This window comes from Myxocyprinus asiaticus, chromosome 3, assembly GCF_019703515.2.
Source record: "Myxocyprinus asiaticus isolate MX2 ecotype Aquarium Trade chromosome 3, UBuf_Myxa_2, whole genome shotgun sequence".
NCBI lineage: Eukaryota > Metazoa > Chordata > Actinopteri > Cypriniformes > Catostomidae > Myxocyprinus > Myxocyprinus asiaticus.
This window is the reverse complement of record NC_059346.1, coordinates 21035227-21055116: the sequence shown is the minus strand read 5'-3', so window position 1 is coordinate 21055116 and position 19890 is coordinate 21035227. Positions and strand designations below refer to the sequence as shown.

The window sequence follows — 19890 nt, the reverse complement described above, 5'->3', positions numbered from 1 at the left end:
TTAGTAATTCTCTTTCTTTCTCCAAGTCCCACATGTATCTAGAAAGCCATTCAGGCTGTGCTGCAAATTTCCAGAATTGGCTGAAGTTACTGTTCTAATGATCTAGGACCAGTTTCTTTTTTACAGTTTCTCATACAACAGGTAAAGTTAGCATTTGGTGGAAGAAACTATTCCTAGATCAGTGCTGTTATATGAAGTCACATTTTCAAGACTCCAAGATAACGAGGCTGTTGGTTTAAAACAATATAAATCATTTATAGCTTTTAAACTATTGCATTATACATTTCAACAGAACTAGCTGTGCATCCAATCCCTTACAAAAACCGTTAGTTTTGCTTTCTCAGCTGTTTGTGAGGAGCATACAGTGTCACCCACAAAATGCATGATAACCAATTATCGCCTTTTGTCCTGAATAATATTATTTCCATTGGTTTCTCAATAAAAACAATTTTTTTTTTAAATCTATATTTGAAGAGTACCACATCAACATTCAACTACGAGAGCCCAGAAACACTTCCTCACACACGCCTTGTTTTACTGTAATAAACAGAGGAAGTGTTTAAGAAAATATAATTATATATTAGACAGCTGAGTTTGTCTAAAAACTACTGTCAGTCAGGGGACATGACACCATCTTTCACATCCTCTTACAACAGCCACAGAATCCCCCAGAGAATCAATCATAGGCATCATATTTGGAATGAGTACAGCTCAATGGGGTACCCAGCCCCCATTCAAACATTGCTAGATAAGAACCAAAGCTCTGCCTTTAATACAACTAAATCAATAAGTTACACACAGAATCCATTAAAAAGGAAAGGTGGGAAATGTAGAACACATAAGGCCCCATTGTTGTAGGTTTTAGTCAGTCTTACTGAAAAACATTTGAATGGGAAAAAGTGAACTTTAATATTGCTTTTACACAGCAAGACTGTTTCGCAAGGAGATGCTTTTGAGTATATGAAACAAAATGAAGTCTTGATGAACTGCCATTCTTTTAATGCTCACTCACCACAACTTAGCCCTTTGCACCAGAAACTTGTTGAACATCTGTGAGTTTAGCAGCAGCTTTGTTCGGAGGACATCAGAGGCTGCCTACCCAAGCATTTTCTGCAACTGTTTAGTCATGGTTAACCAGTAGTCAGTAGTGATTCTAAAGTTAGAAGCCTATTTTAAGAAGTGTAGTTAGAGTAATTTCTCAAACATTGCTTGAGAGCATAACATTTAAGCAAATCAACTGTAACTCCATCTTAAAATGACTTGCAGTGCCTTTAAAGGTGCTGTGTGTAATTACTGTGGCACCAAAAGGAATTGCATTGTTTAAAAAAAAAAAAAAAGAAAAAAAAAAGAAAGAAAGAAAGATAGTTCCATCGCAAACTCATACAATTGGCTGAGCCACTGTTGGTTATGTTGGGTCAAACAATGTTTTGAAAGTGCCACAGAGCCAGAGTTCATAGACTCTTCCTACAGAAAGTCAACCTAAAAATGGCTTACTAATAGATGTCTCTGCATATTAAAGGGAAAGTTCACCCAAAGATTTTAATTCTCTCATTTACTTACCCACATGCCATCCCAAATGTGTATGACTTTATTCTGCTGAACACAAACAAAGATTTTTAGAAGAATATTATATCTCTTAAGGTCCTTTTAATGCAAGTGAATGGTGACCAAACCTTTCAAGCTCCAAAAATCCCATAAAGGCAGCATTAAAGTAATCCATAAAACTCTAGTGGTTAAATCTACATCTTCAAAGGTAATCTAATAGGTGTGGTTGAGAAACAGATCAATACTTAAATCCTTTTATAATTATATAAAAAATTATTAATCTGAAAGTGAAAGTGGAGATTTACAGTAAAAGGATTAAAATATTGATCCGTTTCTCACCCAAAGTGATTGGATCGCTTCAGAAGACATATATTAAAACACTGGAGTCACATGGATTACTTTTATGCTGCCTTTATGGGATTTTTGGAGCTTGAAAGGTCTGGTCACCATTCATTTGCATTGAAAGGACCTACAGAGCTGAGATATTCTTCTAAAAATCTTAATTTGTGTTCAGCAGAAAAAATTCATACACATCTGGGATGGCATTAGGGTGAGTAAATTATGAGAGAATTTTCATTTTTGGGTGAACTATCCCTTTAAGCTAGGATATGAGACAGTATTTTTAAATTTAAAAAAAACAAAAATAAAAAGACACATTTCACCTTTAGGAGTCAGAACACTCCAAACTAAATGTTCATCATCTGCATGCAGGGCCATGACCAAAATCACTTCAAATTCTCTAAGCATGGTCTACTTTAGAAATATTCAACAGCAGTGGGCAGTACTGTCAATCAGTTTAACAATGCCATCTGTGCCATATGCCAACAATAAATGAGTCCACAAGCCAGACTGAGATGAAGTGTCAGTATTAGTTAACCAGTCCTGGTTATGGTCATCATGACCCACTTCAGCTTAGATTGTGAATGGTTTATAGATGCAATATGTAAAACAAAATTAACCAGACAGCATCGTGTACTCATTTCAAACTAACAAAGAAAATGACATGCTCAATTATTCCTCCCCCCATCACTTCAGGATGTGCATCCATGCTTTATGAGGATAACATGATTCTGCTGTCTCACAGAGTATCTGTGCAATTTTCCTGAAGTTTCTTTACAGTTTACAGTATAAAGCTGACCAAAATGCAGCACAAGCCCAAAAGTAAAAGATAGCCAATTAAGAAGGGTTTGTGAAAATATCACATGCACAGCATAATTTTTAAAGGGATACTTCATGCAAAAATGAAAATTCGGTCATCATTTACTCACCCTCATCTTCTTCCAAACTATCTTTCTTCTGCAGAACACAAAATGAGATGTTAGGCAGAATATTAGGGACTGACAGCCTCATTTGCCATTCACCTTTACTGCATCTTTTTGCCATACAATAAAAATTAGTGACTGCCATTCTGTCAAATATTTTTTGTGTTTAATGGAAGAAAAGTTTGGAAAAACCTGAGGGTGACTGATGACAGAATTTACATTTCAGGGCAAACTATCTCTTTAAGGGTACCAGTCACATGTACATCCAACACCATCTAGTTGTATTCCATCTAGACAAGTAAAAAAAAAAAAAAAAAGGAATAACGGAATAATAAAAAATAAAAAAACTACGAGTGTATGACCTTGACTGAACATCCAAGATTATATTACCATGAATTTTAAGCAACTGACAGCAAACCAATCCATGATATCGCTTTGAGCAAAGAGTCTGAGTGTGACACGTAGATGAACAGAGCCATCACGCAGTTCTATTGCAGCTTAATTAAAAAAAAAAAAAAAAAGTTCAGAGGGAAGGAGAAAAAGAAAAAAATTTCTATGAAAAAAAAACCTAAAATGCTTCTGTCATTTCCAAGTAAAAAAGGTAAACTGCAAGCACAATCAGAACACATTTTGAAATACACCTCAAAAAAGAGGTTGTAAAGATTGTGCCGATACATTGTAAATATGATGCTTGGATTTCCAAATCCATTAAGTGTAGTAAGAGAACACAGATTATTTCCTACTTCCGTGTTAGAAAGCAACTGGTCTACATAGACTTCCGCAGTCTACACCGGAGCAGCATGGAGAGAATTCCGGAACCATAAGGGGGAGATGATGTAGGAGTGTGCCGAATGAGTCGATAAATGTGGTGTTTAAGTGTATGTGGGACCAATGCAGTAGTTCAGGTGCTTTCAGGAATGTGTGGAACAATCAGAGGAACAAGGAACAATCCATACTTGGAATGATGATACACGGCATTTGGGAAAAGAGTGGAGCACCTCCGTGAGTCTCACAGAGGCATGAGGCGTGTGGTATGAAGGAGAAGTGGATTCAGATCCTCGGCATGTACAGCGCGGTGTAGAGAGGGCTCAGAGGCACTCCGCTCGATTTTTGGCAACAGATCCTGGACCTGCTCGATGCCCACCAAGATCTGTGCAACATCAGGGGATATACAAGCAAGCACGAAACGTGAAAGGCTGTTGCATAATTAAAACTATTACAAAACTGTTAAAGCTTAATACGGGGGGGAAACAAAAGGAAAGATTACAAAAATTAAATTATTAGTATTGGTCACAAAATAAATACAAAAAATATGAATCTCTCTCTAATTATCACCTGTGGAAAGAGAGGCCGTTCATCCCGTTTGAATTTCAGACAGTCGATAATGAGCCTCTTCATTGATTTAGGGCAGTTACTGTACAGTTTACTGAGGTCTGGGGACAAGTATCCACGACCCACCATGAAAATAATCTGCAGGAGGAGAATAACTTTAAAATCATAATAAAGCATTTTCTTAAAACAGTGAAGTAAATTTTAATATATTGACTTCAATCAAAGACATAAAATGCACATTTTAAACAGGGGTTTTGGTCTATAATTTCAACCTAGAAAGGGGAATCCATCAACCTGTGATATTGTACACCAATTCCTGACATACAGTTGTGGCCAAAAATATTGAATATCGAAAATATATCATTCAAAATATTTACAAAAATCTACCCTTCAATTGAAGTAAACTAACTGAAAGGGGGGGGGGTCTCAATCAAGTATTTATCTCCAAAACATGTTTGCCACAATTATTGGCAACCCTAGAAATTCTTAGGAGTAAAATACACTATTTTGCCAAAAGTATTCACTCATCTGCCTTTAGACACATATGAACTTAAGTGACATCCCATTCTTAATCCATAGGGTTTAATATGATGTCGGCCCACCCTTTGCAGCTATAACAGCTTCAACTCTTCTGGGAAGGCTTTCTACAAGGTTTAGGAGTGTGTTTATGGGAATTTTTGACCATTCTTCCAGAAGCGCATTTGTGAGGTCAGACACTGATGTTGGACGAGAAGGCCTAGCTCGCAGTCTTCGCTCAAATTCATCCCAAAGGTGCTCTATCGGGTTGAGGTCAGGACTCTGTGCAGGCCAGTCAAGTTCTTCCACACCAAACTCGCTCATCCATGTCTTTATGGACCTTGATTTGTGCACTGGTGCACAGTCATGTTGGAACAGGAAGGGGCCATCCCCAAACTGTTCCCACAAAGTTGGGAGCATGGATTGTCCAAAATCTCTTGGTATGCTGAAGCATTCAGAGTTCCTTTCACTGGAACTAAGGGGCCAAGCCCAGCTCCTGAAAAACAACCCCACACCATAATCCCCCCTCCACCAAACTTCACAGTTGGCACAATGCAGTCAGACAAGTACCGTTCTCCTGGCAACTGCCAAACCCAGACTCGTCCATCAGATTTCCAGATGGAGAAGCATGATTCATCACTCCAGAGAACGCGTCTCCACTGCCCTAGAGTCCAGTGGCGGCGTGCTTTACACCACTGCATCCAACGCTTTGCCTTGCACTTGGTGATGTATGGCTTGGATGCAGCTGCTCGGCCATGGAAACCCATTCCATGAAGCTCTCTACGCACTGTTCTTGAGCTAATCTGAAGGCCACATGAACTTTGGAGGTCTGTAGCGATTGACTCTGCAGAAAGTTGGCGACCTCTGCGCACTATGCGCCTCAGCATCCGCTGACCCCGCTCTGTCATTTTACGTGGCCTACCACTTCATGGCTGAGTTGCTGTCATTCCCAATCTCTTCCACTTTGTTATAATACCACTGACAGTTGACTGTGGAATATTTAGTAGCGAGGAAATTTCACAACTGGACTTGTTGCACAGGTGGCATCCTATCACAGTACCACGCTGGAATTCACTGAGCTCCTGAGAGCGGCCCATTCTTTCACAAATGTTTGTAGAAGCAGTCTGCATGCCTAGGTGCTTCGTTTTATACACCTGTGGCCATGGAAGTGATTGGAACACCTGAATTCAATTATTTGGATGGGTGAGCGAATACTTTTGGCAATATAGTGTATATCTGAAGTATATTCCCATTCATATTTTATGTTTTAGTACACCTGGGAGACTAGGAACATGAAATTGTTCAGTAATGACTTCCTTTTTCACATGGGTGTAAATATGAGATAACACACAGGCCAAATTCCCTTACTCATTCATCACAATGGGTAAGACCAATGAATATAGTTCTGATGTGCGGCAAAAGGTTGTTGAGCTTCACAAAATGGTAAGTGGCTATAAGAAAACAGCTAAAGAATTGAAAATGCCCATTTCCACAATCAGGGCAATAATTAAGATGTTCCAATCAACTGGAGATGTTATGAATCGGCCTGGAAAAGGACGCGTGTCTATATTGTCTCCACACATGGTGAGGAGGATGGTTTGAGTGGCCAAAAATTCTCCAAGGATCACAACTGGAGAATTGCAGAAATTAGTTGGGTCTTGGGGTCAGAAAGTCTCCAAAACTACAATCAGACATCACCTACATCACCACAATGTTTGGGAGGGTTTCAAGAAAAAAAGCCTCTGCTCTCATCCAACAACAAACTCAAGCATCTTCAGTTTGCCAGACACTACTGGAACTTCAAATGGGACCGGGTTCTATGGTCAGATAAAACAAAAACAGAGCTTTTTGGCAGCAAACACCAGAGATGAGTCTGGCACACACAGAGAGGTAGCCATATGGAAAAGTACCCCATGCCCACGGTTATATATAAAATACCAACAGATAAAAAAAAATCTAAACCTGACGGCCTCTGCTAGAAAGCTTAAAATTGGCTGTGGTTGAATCTAGGGCTGCAACTAATGATTATTTTGATAATCAACTAATCTAACGATTATTAGAACGATTCTTCGACTATTCTGCGATTATTGCAATGATTAATCATTAGCTCTTAACCGATTATTCAGCTTGTGCCCAGATTTAAATGGTTGTATTAAACGTGCTTGCTAACAATACAGAGGACAAAATCATCTTTTAAAAATACCTCTAAATGACATTCAATGAATTAAATTAAATTTAATTCTTAAATTTTTAACAAAAATCACTGCAAACATTCCTATTGTTATCAAGCATTTATGTCTTGTTTTCCATTTAAAATTACCTACAAATCCTTAAAACAAGATACATTTACTTGAGAAGCAACATATAAGATATTTAGACTCTTGAATATAAGTATATTTTGTCTTTACTGCACTTGCAGAAGTATAACAAAGTGAAAAAAATACACATATTTAAAGGTGTCATGAATTGGATTTTTATTTTATAATGTTCCTTGAGGTCTACTTATAATGTTAGTGTGATTTAAGGATTTTGATATATTTTAAAATATTTGTATTATTAATATTATATTCAACATTCTCAGATAACAATTTTTTATTCTGCAGTATAGCTGCTAAAGTAAATGTACATTGTTTTAAATGAGTTTTAGATATTAGTTTTAGAAAACAAGCCAAAATAAAAACAAATCAAAAACGTATTTTGTTGCAGTGTGTAATGGGGCGAACACTACCCTCTCTCACCTGTTCACTTCAATCCATCTTTATCTCACAAAAAAACAAACTCTCTCTTATTAAAAAAGCTGAGTATTGCCAATTTTCATCACTATAAGTGATGCATAGTGCACAGTGATGCATTTATTATGATTCAATAAGTCACGAGCCATCACGTTATTATCTAGCTGCATTAAATGTTTGCTCGAGGGATGTGCGTCCCCGTGACAGAGTGTGAAACAGCCGGGTGCATTCTCAAAATTCGCAACTCATAGAAGAGGCGCTGACCGCACAGAGAAATGCCAGTTTTGGAGTTTGTAGTTATTTACATGACCTGCTTCCTTATTAACTGAACTTTAATAAAGCTATAACGCATTAAATATAACTGCATTAAAGATGTAACGCCGGGGTGTTTCCTTTAAAGACGCTCGACCCTCAAATTTTGCTTCAGCGAAGCAGCTGCTCCTGCTCTGCTTATTTCACAACGACAGTGCTTCTGTATTTACTTATTTTGTATTATTCCCTCATACTTTGCAATCTACATCACTTGAAGCTGTTAGGAATGTTTGGAGTGCATCTGGACTGCGAGCTGTTTTCTTCCTCTTCTCAATCAGGCATGAGCTGCAGTGCTTCTTTCACGCGTCGTCATTAGTTTCATATGACCTCATGTTAAGTTAAACGAGATCAAACGACTTTGACAACTAAAATTTTTGTTGACAATTTTTTTTTTTATTGTCGATGTTGTCGATAAATGGTTCACTGACCACAAAATCAAGGTTCTGCCATGGCCATAGAAAACCTGTAGGGTGAACTGAAGAGGAGAGTCACCAGCATGGACCTCAGAATTTAAAGGATCTGGAGAGATTCTGTATGGAGGAATGGTCTCAGATCCCTTGCCATGTGTTCTCCAACCTCATTAGGCATTATAGGAGAAGATTCAGAGCTGTTATCTTGAAAAAGGGAGGATGCCCAAAGTATTGAAAAAAAGGGTGCCAATAATTGTGCCACACATATATTTGACAAGTTTTTTGATAAAACTTGTGTTGTGTTTAAAATTGTTTGATATACATTAGTGGATAGTGTGACGAGGAGGAGGGCGAGGCCGGGCCGTGAGTGCGCACCAATCGGGCTAATCAGCCGAGGAGAGGGATAAGGCCGAGCCGGATGCAGCAGTTTGGGATATATATTTTTGGACACAACTGTATGGCTAAAAATGTCAAAGAGTGTGTGTCTGACCTGATCACGGTTGTTGATATTTGAATAAGGCAAAGTCCCAGACATCAGTTCATAAAGCACCACTCCATAGCCATATACATCTGACTGGAAGGTGTATGGGTTAGGGTCCTGCATTCTGATCACCTCAGGGGCCTGATAAACAACAGCAGAGCTTTGAGAGACCATGTTAAATACAGCCTTGACACAGTAACAATGGAAGGGTGATTACTTCAAAATACCCAATGTGTAAGCTATCTGGTATAAGTTTCATAGTCGAAAACGGGCTGCTCAGTTAGTATCTGGTATTGAACTGGTTGATGGTGATTACTTACCATCCACAGGATGGAGCCACTGGGCTGTTCAACCTGCTGAGAGCCACTCCAGCGAGACTTTACTGTGGCAAGCCCAAAGTCACCAATCTTTACCGTCCACCCTTCGTGCAGGAAGATATCTGACAAATGAGCTCAGGACTGTCAATCCACAGTATATGATTTTCAGCAGAAACATGCTGAAATATCCATCAGTGGATCTGGTACAAATAAATCATAAGTAGGGAGGAGAATAAACCAATTCTTAAGCCTTCACTAAAACCACCCACTACAGACATGAGCTAATAAATCTACAAGGACATAGTAGTAATGATGCCATCTGCTGGCAGAGAATGAGCTAAACATCTAATCTAGCTTGGTATTAATGCAACAGATCTCTCACAGTACAGGCAAAGAGCACTGCTAATGCATTATAGAAAGGATACTATTAGATTTCAAGTCCCGATGAATGATATTCTTGGCGTGAAGATAACTGTTCAAGACAAGAGAAGCAGAATATTATATACAACATTAAAAGGAATATTCCGGGTTCAATACAAGTTACGCTCATTTGCCAACATTTGTGGCATAATGTTGATTACCACAAAAAATATTTTCCACTCATCCCCCCTTTTCTTTAAATAAAGAAAAAAAATTTAGGTTAAAGTGAGGCACTTACATTGGAAGTGAATGGAGCAAATTTTTGGAGGGTTGAAAAGGCGGAAATGTGAAGCATATAATTTTATAAAAGGACATAAATTAATTCTTCATGGCAACAAAGTTGTAAAATTGGCTATAACGTTACACAGAAAAGGTTAGTTAGTGATTTTAATCACGCTAAAATCATGTTAACACTCATATTGGTTATGTCTTGTGGCTATACTTTTAAGATAGTATTTTAACATTTACAGATTGTACTGTAAGTGCCTCACTGTAACTTTTTTTTTTTTTTTTAAAGAAAAGGAGGGGCAAGTCAAAATAAATTGTGGCAATCAAATTATGCCTCAAATGCTGTCGATTGAGCTTAACTTGTATTGAACCCAGAATATTCCTTTAGGAATGGGATGAAAACTCCTACGATCTTTACATCCAAGCATTATTAATAGAAAGTATAATCACAGGGGTAGCTCAGCGAGTAAAGATGCTAACTACCACATCTGGAGTTGTGAGTTCGAATCCAGGGCTTGCTTAGTGACTCCAGCCAGGTCTCCTAAGCAACCAAATTGGCCTGGTTGCTAAGGAGGGTAGTGTCACATGGGGTAACCTCCTCGTGGTCGCTATAATGTGGTTCTCACTCTCAGTGGGGCGCATGGCCAGTTGTGCATGGATGCCGTGGAGAATAGCTTGAAGCCTCCACGGTAACGCGCTCAACAAGCCATGTGATAAGATGCACGGATTGACGGTCTCAGATGCGGAGGCAAGTGAGATTCGTCCTCCGCCACCCGGATTGAGGCGAATCACTACGCCACCACGAGGACTTAGAGCGCATTGGGAATTGGGCATTCCAAATTGGGCATAAAAGGAAAAAAATAAAAAATTTAATAAAAAAGTATAATCACATAATCAGTAGAGTTGAGCAAAGGGAGCATGTTATTTTCCTATTCGAATTTGTCCTGAACAAAGAGTGCATTAAGCCTTTTATCTTTGTCTTTGAGAACCCTTCTGTTGGTAAGGCCAAGTTATATTGTCAATTGGCCATTGTATGTGGAGCATCTCGATTAAGACTATTCCTGGAATTTTCCCTTATAAATGTATTTTATATACATTTTTATTAATATCACATTTCTATTTCTTTTCTACATCGCATTTGGCTTCTTTGCACAGCAAATATGCTACAAGTATAAGGGGCCATCCTGAAGACCTGAGGTCAATATAACCAAGTTGTCAATGAAGAAAAAAAAATAGAAATTCTTACTCCATGCCCTGAGCAGTCTGGCGAGCAACATCAATACGGCGCATGGTGTCAAATTTGGTCTCTGTAACGTGCAGGTGGTGATACAGGCTGCTGCCTTCACACCACTGTGTGATTATGGCAAAATTAGGCTTCGTCATAAAGCCCATGAACAGCAGAATGTTGACGTGACGTGTTTTTCTGAGGAGTAAGCGAAATTAGTTATGCTTAAAAGAGAAAATATCAGCTACAGATTATATTTCTAGAGTAGAAGTTCAGTAGAGCAGCATTAATCAGGATTCCCACAGTGTTTGGCCAATACATCCATTTCCATTCCATTTGGGCATAATGGATAAGGATTTTTTTTTTATTCATTCAAATTGAGACAGATTCACTAATGAACCATTCATACCAAATTGGAGATCAGTTTGACCATTTCACTGAAAAGAATAGACCCAAAAGAACAATTCACTTACAAATCGGACATCACTATGGCTTGCGTCTAATATTTAGCCGATAAAATATTCTACAGCAGAGCACAAATACTCACTGAGCACTTATCAGGAACACCTGTACACCTACTTATTCATGCAGTTATTTATTCAGCCAATCATGTGGCAGCAGCGCAATGCATAAATCACACAGATACGGGACAGGAGCTTCAGCTAATGTTCGCATCACATCGGGTGTGAGGGGGGGATGTTCAGGGGGAGGGACATATAATTTGGTATAATGTGTATGTTCTGTTTCTTTAATCCTGTTTTTGAATCAATAAAATATTATTTAAAAATAAATAAATAAATTCACATAAAAAAATGTGATCTCGTACTGCCAAAACAGCGCCAACCCGCATCTCAGAATAGCAGAATAGCATACATATTAGGGGTGTTACGGTACATGTATTCATCCCGAACCATCACGGTAATGACGTCACGGTTCGGTGCATGCAGTCAGACGAAGAATACAGTTGAGCAAAAGGGAGCATGTTATTCAGTCGGTCAGTCACAGGCGATCCACACGTCAATCCAGAAGGGGGCGTGTGCGGTAATGCAACGCTGTTTGCTAACCGCCACAACAGGAAAAAGAGAAGAAGGGACCATCTATGCACCAATCCAAAACAAGAATGGCTTCTCCTAATGCACAAGTTTTATTTTTCATTATTCTATTTATTTTGTACTTTTATAACACAAGAGATGCTTTTCAGTTTGGTAGCTGATTGTGACCAAATACCTTTTGGTTTTTTTTCAACCCTACAAAAAAAATACGGCCTATGAAAGCATGCATTCTGTTTAATGCTTAGTGCTTAATACACTAAAGGAGGCTGTACTGTACCAACTACCTCAGGGGGCACTAAATGCCGCTAGGTGGAACAAACTGTAATTTGCACAACTGTGTGTTAAAAATAAATGAAAAGAAACCTAGCATTTGGGATTTGTTGCTTTTTCCTGTTGTACAGAACTCATATCGAACAGTGACCCCAAAACTGAGGTACATACCGAACCATGACTTCTGTGTACCGTTACACCCCTAATATATATATATATATATATATATATATATATATATATATATCTCCATGACTTTGCCAGGTTTTCCATTAAAGTGGGAACCTTGACTAATGCCAACTATTTAACACTATACATATTTTATCATTTTATCTTTTAACATTGACAGGTGCCATTGCAAATATCTGGAAGGTGTGGCCACTTACCGTAAAACCTGCATCTCATTTTTAAAGGCTTGTAGCTGCTCTGGTGTGGGCTCTGTCACTTTAAGAATCTTGACAGCCACATCTCCGTGCCACTTGCCTTTAAAGACTGTTCCAAAAGAGCCTGCCCCAATCCTCTTTAACATGGTCACCTCCCGTGAGTGCACCTCCCAGTAGTAACTGGAGTCTCTGTAACCTCCACGGTGCTGAAAACCAGCAACAAAATTTAATAAAACAGCTGATTACAATACCAGAAACCACTAATATTCTAAGCAGAATCATTTGAGGTTTCGATCACATAAAATAGATGCTCACCACTTTCTTTTTATCATCAGATGATGATGGCTTTCGTTCCTTGGGCTCAGAAGGGGATTTGGGGGGTCTTCTTCCTGGTGATCCTAGGTGGGGTGGGCTAGTGGAAGGCTTGGTAGAGGGCTCTGGTCCTGTGGACAACAGTAGGTATTAAAGGCCACTTCATACACATGGATATTGCACATTAAGATGTGTAAATCTAAACAGTGATGATGGGCAAGGGAACAATGAACAGTGTAAAGTGATTGTGTGCAAAAAATGAATATGTGCTCATATGCATGATGTCCAACTATCGCTAATTAAAGAGAAAAAAAGAAGAAAAAAAAGAAAAATACTCACCCATTGTGCTGATTTTTAATGGCTCCTGATTGAGTGAAAAAAGAAATGAATAAATAAATGTGATGATAAGAGGTGATAGAGGCATATAGAACTTCCAGAGTCATATTTTCTAAATTTATGGACAAGCTAATACTATCTCTTGTACAGAGGGCATTATATATATATATATAATTTGATACAGCCAATAGGTTTCCCAATAAGTTCATGATTACTGGATAAGGATTTTAAAAAAGACACAAAAAAACAAACAAAAAAAAAAAAAAACAGATTGCGCTCACAAAGAGCAATTTCTAGCTGATGTAATATTTTAAACATGAGCATTACCATGACTTTTTGAGATATCACTAATTTCCATGACCTTTTCAGGCCTGAAAATCACTATTTTAAAATTCCCATTTATTTCCGGGTTTTCCATAATAGTGGGAACACTGATCCTGTTAAATCAAAGACACCAAAAGGAGCAAGTAAAGTGTTTGGAAATGATGAGTCTCTAGTCCCATATCTAACCTCCATGAGGCCAGCAGCTCCAGGATCCAGAGTGCTGACCATGTGGACGTTTGGGGTTGAGGTGGAGCGATGCCTCTGAAGAGACTGACCGTCTTCCCCCCGCACAAGGAAACAGAAGGAGGGAGAGCCAGGGGACAGCAGGTCTCCGCTAAGAGGGGAAAACATTTTAATTTTGATAATGAGGACAAGGAACTCGAATTTCCCCTTGGGGATAAAAACCAAACATGTATCTAACTGTAAGTGAAGTAAACATTTACCCATGAGGATCAGAGGTTAAAGCTAGGTCACTCTGTGATATGGAATTGGAGTCTGACATGATCAAAATTGGTATCTGAGGGTAGTCTTCTGTGCAGGAACTAGCACCACACCTGAGAGACACAAACACCAATTCAGTGACATAAATAACAAACGCACATACACTTAGTGCCAGATTTCATTTGCACAGTTGTGAAACACACACCGTTTTGTCATTGTATCCATGTCCAAACATACAGTAGGGACTTTACTGCTGCAGTGCTGGTGGAACTTATATCCACATGTCTGACACCTGAAGCCATTGAACAAAAACTTGTGGCAGAAGTCACAGTATGCTAACTTGAAGAACGTTTTACGTACCTGTGAAAACAAGAATATGTCATTTAAGGGTGATTGGCACATTGTACACATCCTGGCCAAAAACAAAGTCGCCGTTTGGATTTAAATAAGCAGATACTTTATAGCCTATGATTGGATCATTACTGCAGTGATTAATATGTTTCAGCTGGCAAAAATTGATTTAACCCTAACTGATGCAGTGTGTAGCTTCTCATTTCTTAAACAACCATGTCGGAAGACGGAGATTGCTGAAATTACTGGAATTGGGTTAAGAACTGTCCAATGCATTATTAAACCTGGAAGGATAGTGATGAACCGTCAGCTTCGTGAAAGAAATGTGGTCGGAAAAAAAATCGTGATCGGAGATCACTAAAAGGTTTGGTGAAGTCACATCGTATAAAATCGACAGTAGAACTCACGGCTATGATTAATAGTGAAAGTAAGAGCATTTCCACATGCACAGTGCGACAAGAACTTACAGGATTGGGACTAAACAGCTGTGTGGCCACAAGAAAGCCACTTGTTAGTGAGGCTAATTGTAAAAAACTACTTCAATGTGCTTGGAAGCATAAAGATTGGACTGTGGAGCAATGGAAAAAGGTAATGTGGTCTGATGAGTCCAGATTTACCATATTCCAAAGCGATGGGCGTCAGGGTAAGAAGGGAAGCGCATGAAGCGATGCACCCATCATGCATAGTGCCCACTGTACAAGCCTCTGGAGGCAGTGTTATGATCTGGGGTTGCTTCATTTGGTCAGGTCTAGGCTCAGCAATTTTATACAGCAATAAAATGAAGTCAGCTGACTACATGAATGTACTGAATGACCAGGTTATCCCATCAATGGATTTTTTTCTTCCCTGACAGCATGGGCATATTCCAGGATGACAATGCCAACATGCATCAGGCACAAATTGTGAAAGAGTGGTTCAGGGAGCATGAGGAATCATTTTCACACAAGAATTGGCCACCACAGAGTCCTGACCTTAACCTCATTGAAATTCTTTGGGATGTGCTGGAGAAGACTTTACAGAGTGGTTTGACTTTCCCGTCATCAACACAAGAATTTCAAGCCAAAAATTAATGCAGCTCAGGACAGTAATAAATGTTGTGACGTTGCATAAGTTTGTCAAAACAATGCCATAATGAATGCATGCCGTAATCAAAGCTAAAGGCGGTCCAACGAAATATTAGGGTATGCGACTTTTTTTTTTTTTGGCAGTGAATATTATTAAAGGGAGAGACCTAAAAGTAGTTAATCGTCATGTTGTTCCAAACCCCTTTGACTGACTTTCTTCAGTGGAACACAAAATAATATGTTAGGTAGTATGTTTGTCTCAGTCACAATTCACTTTCATTGCATCTTTTTCATGCAAAGAAAGTGAATGGTGACTGAGGGTGTCATTGAGCCTTTCCTTTTGTAATCCATGGAATAATGTTATACAGGTTTTGTAACAACATGAGGGTCAGTAAATAATGACAGAATATACTTTTTTGTGTGAATTATCCCTTTACATTACAGCTTCAACAGATAAAATTTTAACAATGAAATGTCCAAAAAGCAGCAGAACAGAAAGACCTGTGAATGACTTTAAATTCAGTATTGACCTTTGAATCAATCTCTGCAAACACAAGAGGTCTGTGCCCAATTTTTCCCTGTCAATTTAAAAACTGATGCACCAAGAGAGTCTTTTAAATTAGCTGACTGTTTATATAACAGAGGTGTGATCTCACTGATGTATCATGACAGCTCTGCTGATACTTTAGAACTGCTGTATCAAACATTTTACATCAAGGAGCACTAACACGGAACATTTTCTCAGACTTTGGAAATGTAATTCTAGTTGTACATGACAATATTCGCACATAAACCTACCTCAGAGATAATATACACAGATTACTTGCTGCATTAACCTCACATATTTTCCAGTACATGCACAGTTCCAAAGAAAATCTAAAGAGGCCCTGAAAGGAGAACTGAGTTTCCCACATGCAGACTGATATTTTTTTGCACAAGTACACTTACAAAGTTGTGCATGGTAAGGGGAACATCATCCAGCACTTCTACCAGAAGCTCCTCCCCAACGAGGGGTGTGATGTCAGTGTTCCATTCTGTAAGCCTCTTACGGCTGTCCAAAAGAAGGAAAGAAAAACAAAAAGACACAATTTAAGCATCAAACTGTCCTAAAGAGAGACATTTTGTCACTTTGGGTTACAGCATCCATTTGGCCAGATTCTTAGTGTCACGTACCCTTCAAGAAGGCGAAAGACAGCACAGCAATCCTGGCTAAGGCCTCTGACTTTCAGGGCTTTGTCTAGACTGTCGTAGACAGTCTGCCCAGGTCGAACGTTTACCTGAACACATGGTCACATAGTGGTATCAACAGACACACACAAAAAGACAAGTACACAAAGACAAGTCAATAACATACAGGTCGTGACAAATCCTTTGAAAGGTGAACTAAGCAGTTTTTTGTTTGGACAATAGGATGGAGGTTTTTGACTTCATACTAACTATCACTGTGGATGGCTGCAGTAACACGCAAAAGTTTTCGGTTACCAAAGTCATTATAAAAGTACCCTATTTGTCATATACGTCATGTGATCTCAACATGGCAGTGCCCATGAGGGTGCACCCAACCTCATGTAAAATAAAACACCTTTTTCTTGACAACAGTTATGACTAGAGTTTTCATCTGATTTTAAACACATTTTTCAAAAATACTATTTATTTATTTACATTTAAAAAAACAAACATTTAAACAGCACCTTTAAACAGAAGTTGTTCGAAAACTTTCCGAAGAATAAAATGAAAAGCTGCCCAAGAAGTCTGTGGACATTTAAACGTTGCATAACAGGCTCCAATGAATAAGACATTGAATGAGTATTTGTTCATGGAACCCTCACCACCGTCCGCTGCTTGTTGGGGAGGTAGACACGGATGGTGCCCCCACCTCGGGGAATGTCTTCTGGGCTGTTTTCCCCCGAGGAGGAACAGGAGGAGGTGGAGGACATGATGTCTCCAAAGAGGCAGTGAGGGACTGGCAGCACTGAGACTCAGTCAGCCACAAAAAAGATTCACACACAAGGGCAAAGCAGGAAAAAGCCCTCATCTGGAGCCTAGTATGGAAAAAAAAAGACGAAGTTTAAGGTTTTGAAAAAAACTTTAACAAATCAAACATTGTATATTCTATCTTCAATTTAAAGTTGCTTGCTGAGATGCAAGATTAAATATGAGAATTCTTATTCATGGTCTTAGCACAGATGTTTAGAAAAAATTGTTTCCCTTGTTTTGTACAATTACCCCTTGATAAAGTAACTGTTTCTCAAGGTTCCAGAGCACTAAAGCATTTATGGTACAAGTACACACACACACACAGGGAGGATATGAAGGAGGGTATGGGTGTGAGCAGTGTATCTGACAAATTTAGAAATTTTCCAAACTTTATAGTTTGAATAAATAAAGATCACAATTTCTGTGTGTGCCAAGGGATTATCTGCCAAAAAAAAAAAAAAACGTACAGAGAGTGTGGCATTTAAGATGCGATTCTGCTATCTCCGATGCTTCCACAAAAACTCAGAACTCAGTCATTTTGAAATCATTTAGGATACACACTTCAAGTTGCACTCCTCTAAAACTGACAATTCAAATAGACTGCTTAGGGGCTTAAGTTTAAGACTTGAAATGAGTTTTAAATGGCTATGGCACACCCTAAATTGATAGCCATAATCCACATCCAAGCTCAAAAAAAAACAAAAAAAAAAACACTTTCAATGCACGCAAAAAGCAAACTGGTAACTTGGAACCATACGTGAGTGGAATGTAAAGTGGCTAAATAAATACTTGGACTAGTTTATTTTTGCACGCATTATGAAACACACGATGAAAGAAATGCCCCAAATAAAAGAAACTACTGATGTCATTTAAACACATTTTTACATTATGGTCTATAATTAAAGACCATTAATTTAATCCTGTCAAGACATGTAATTTAGCTCACAAATTTCATGGTATTTAATGAAGTATACCATCTTTGTAACCTTAAGCCACAAATTTGCTATATACATTCAGCAAGTAAAGGTACAGTACAGTGAAGCACTATGCAAAACATCACAACATAATTAATACACAATATACAGTCTTGTGCTGTACAGTTACACAAAAGAAAGCAGAACAGCATGTAATAAATAATCAAATATGCATCTCACACATCCACTTAAACATATGCATCTCTCACATTCTACTCAAATTCCAGTTCATACAAGCCAGAAAGCTGGCAGTCACAATTCCAACAGTACATATTGCTTGATCAACATTAACCACCCCAAGAATACATCAACAACTCCTCAGTGATCAGTCCTTGTTCAAATCTAAGTAGAAAGGCAAATGAAGAGAAATGTAACACCCTGCAATTCATGTTACAAATGCAGCACAAGCGCAGCAGGCGAGAGAAAATCATACAGATGTTTTACAAAAACACCTCCCATCTAGATATAGTTACTATGTTTTTTTGTTGGTGTTTTTTTTTTTTTTTTTTTGCACTTTTACAGCAACACAGGCCATTCACTCTTACCATGCCATTCACGCTCACTCAATAGACACGATATCAGACAACATTTTGATGAAATTGCATTTTCGTGTAATAGGATACTAGCTATTTACAGTCCGGTCAGTTGGTGTTTTTTCTTGCTGAAAAAGGGAATGCTGTTTTCATGAGGCTAAAAGAGATTAGACGACTAGCTAGCTTGTGTTGCTAATGCTGGCCACCAATTCTGTGCAGAAAAGTCGAAAACCCCCGTCTTAATGTATTTTTCAGCCTCGGCGTTATGAATTACGGCTTCTTACACCTGTGGTTAAAATTCCTGCAAACTACGCGGCCCTTTAGCGAGACTCAATTTGCATTTATGCTCCAGAGTAAACACTCACCTGAGACAGCCATCTTGAATTCTTTCAGTCTCTAGTCGGATCAGCAAAGAATTTCATGGAAAGCGGAACAGCAAAAACTCGCACTCTGATTGGTCAGATTCTATGAACCACGGCGCTGATTGGTCACTTTTTGTAACGCTTTGTAGCAAGAGAATGAAAAAGGGGCGTGTGCTGCGAGAAACGAATTCAAAGTTTTTCCAGGATTAAACATGACTGTCAGACAGGACACATCTTTATTAATCGATTGTTCAAATTTTTTTAAACGCATTTCAAAGTAAGTTCCTGCCCGATAGTTGTAATACATGTTTATTGAAACTTCAATTCTTCTTAGAAACTCACTAAATGTGAGGAGTGATTTATGCATTTATATGTCTTGTTGTATATAGTTCACCCAAAAATGAAAATTCGGTCATCATTTACTCACCCTCATGTTGTTCCAAACCCATATGACTGACTTTCTTTTCTGGAACACAAAGTGAGATATTAGGAACTGACAGCCTTAGTCACCATTCACTTCCATTGCGTGGGCCAAAGTTGCAATTGAAGTGAATGGTGACTGAGTTTGTCAGTTTCCAACAATCTGCCTACCATATCCTTTTGTGCTCCATGAACAGAAATAAGCAATACAGGTTTGAAAAATGATAACTAAACAAAACCGTTATACTTAAGCACAAACTGCTTTATACATTTTCAATACAAACCTTGCAAAACCACATTTGATAAAGCAT

At 38.5% G+C, this 19890-nt stretch overlaps 1 protein-coding gene across 2 annotated transcripts; it reads right to left on the bottom strand.

The window, feature by feature from the left end:
- Positions 1-2046: 2046 nt before the first annotated feature.
- araf (A-Raf proto-oncogene, serine/threonine kinase) lies at positions 2047-19187 on the bottom strand. Of its 2 annotated transcripts, XM_051676500.1 has the most exons (17): positions 19163-19187; positions 17143-17355; positions 16487-16590; positions 16262-16364; positions 14104-14258; positions 13901-14011; positions 13644-13791; positions 13137-13161; positions 12801-12928; positions 12489-12691; positions 10802-10978; positions 9333-9379; positions 8911-9029; positions 8600-8731; positions 4143-4277; positions 3806-3957; positions 2047-2841 (listed from the first exon to the last, which is right to left on the bottom strand). In XM_051676500.1, exons 2-16 carry the CDS (start codon positions 17248-17250, stop codon positions 3817-3819), a joined length of 1836 nt encoding a protein of 611 aa, XP_051532460.1. In that variant the 5' UTR covers positions 17251-17355; positions 19163-19187; the 3' UTR covers positions 2047-2841; positions 3806-3816. The 2 variants fall into 2 exon arrangements, with proteins under 2 accessions (XP_051532460.1, XP_051532453.1); XM_051676493.1 differs by having other exon boundaries at positions 2047-3957.
- Positions 19188-19890: the final 703 nt, after the last annotated feature.

Bases quoted from the DNA above. Each gene is read 5' to 3' on its own strand.
- araf (XM_051676493.1), bottom strand. From the start codon at position 17,250: ATGTCCTCCACCTCCTCCTGTTCCTCCTCGGGGGAAAACAGCCCAGAA. The intron at 12,929-13,136 runs GTGAGTATTTTT...TGTTGTCCACAG, and splicing joins ATTAAAAATCAGCACAATGG to GACCAGAGCCCTCTACCAAG. The intron at 8,732-8,910 runs GTAAGTAATCAC...GTTGTTTATCAG, and splicing joins GTGGCTCCATCCTGTGGATG to GCCCCTGAGGTGATCAGAAT.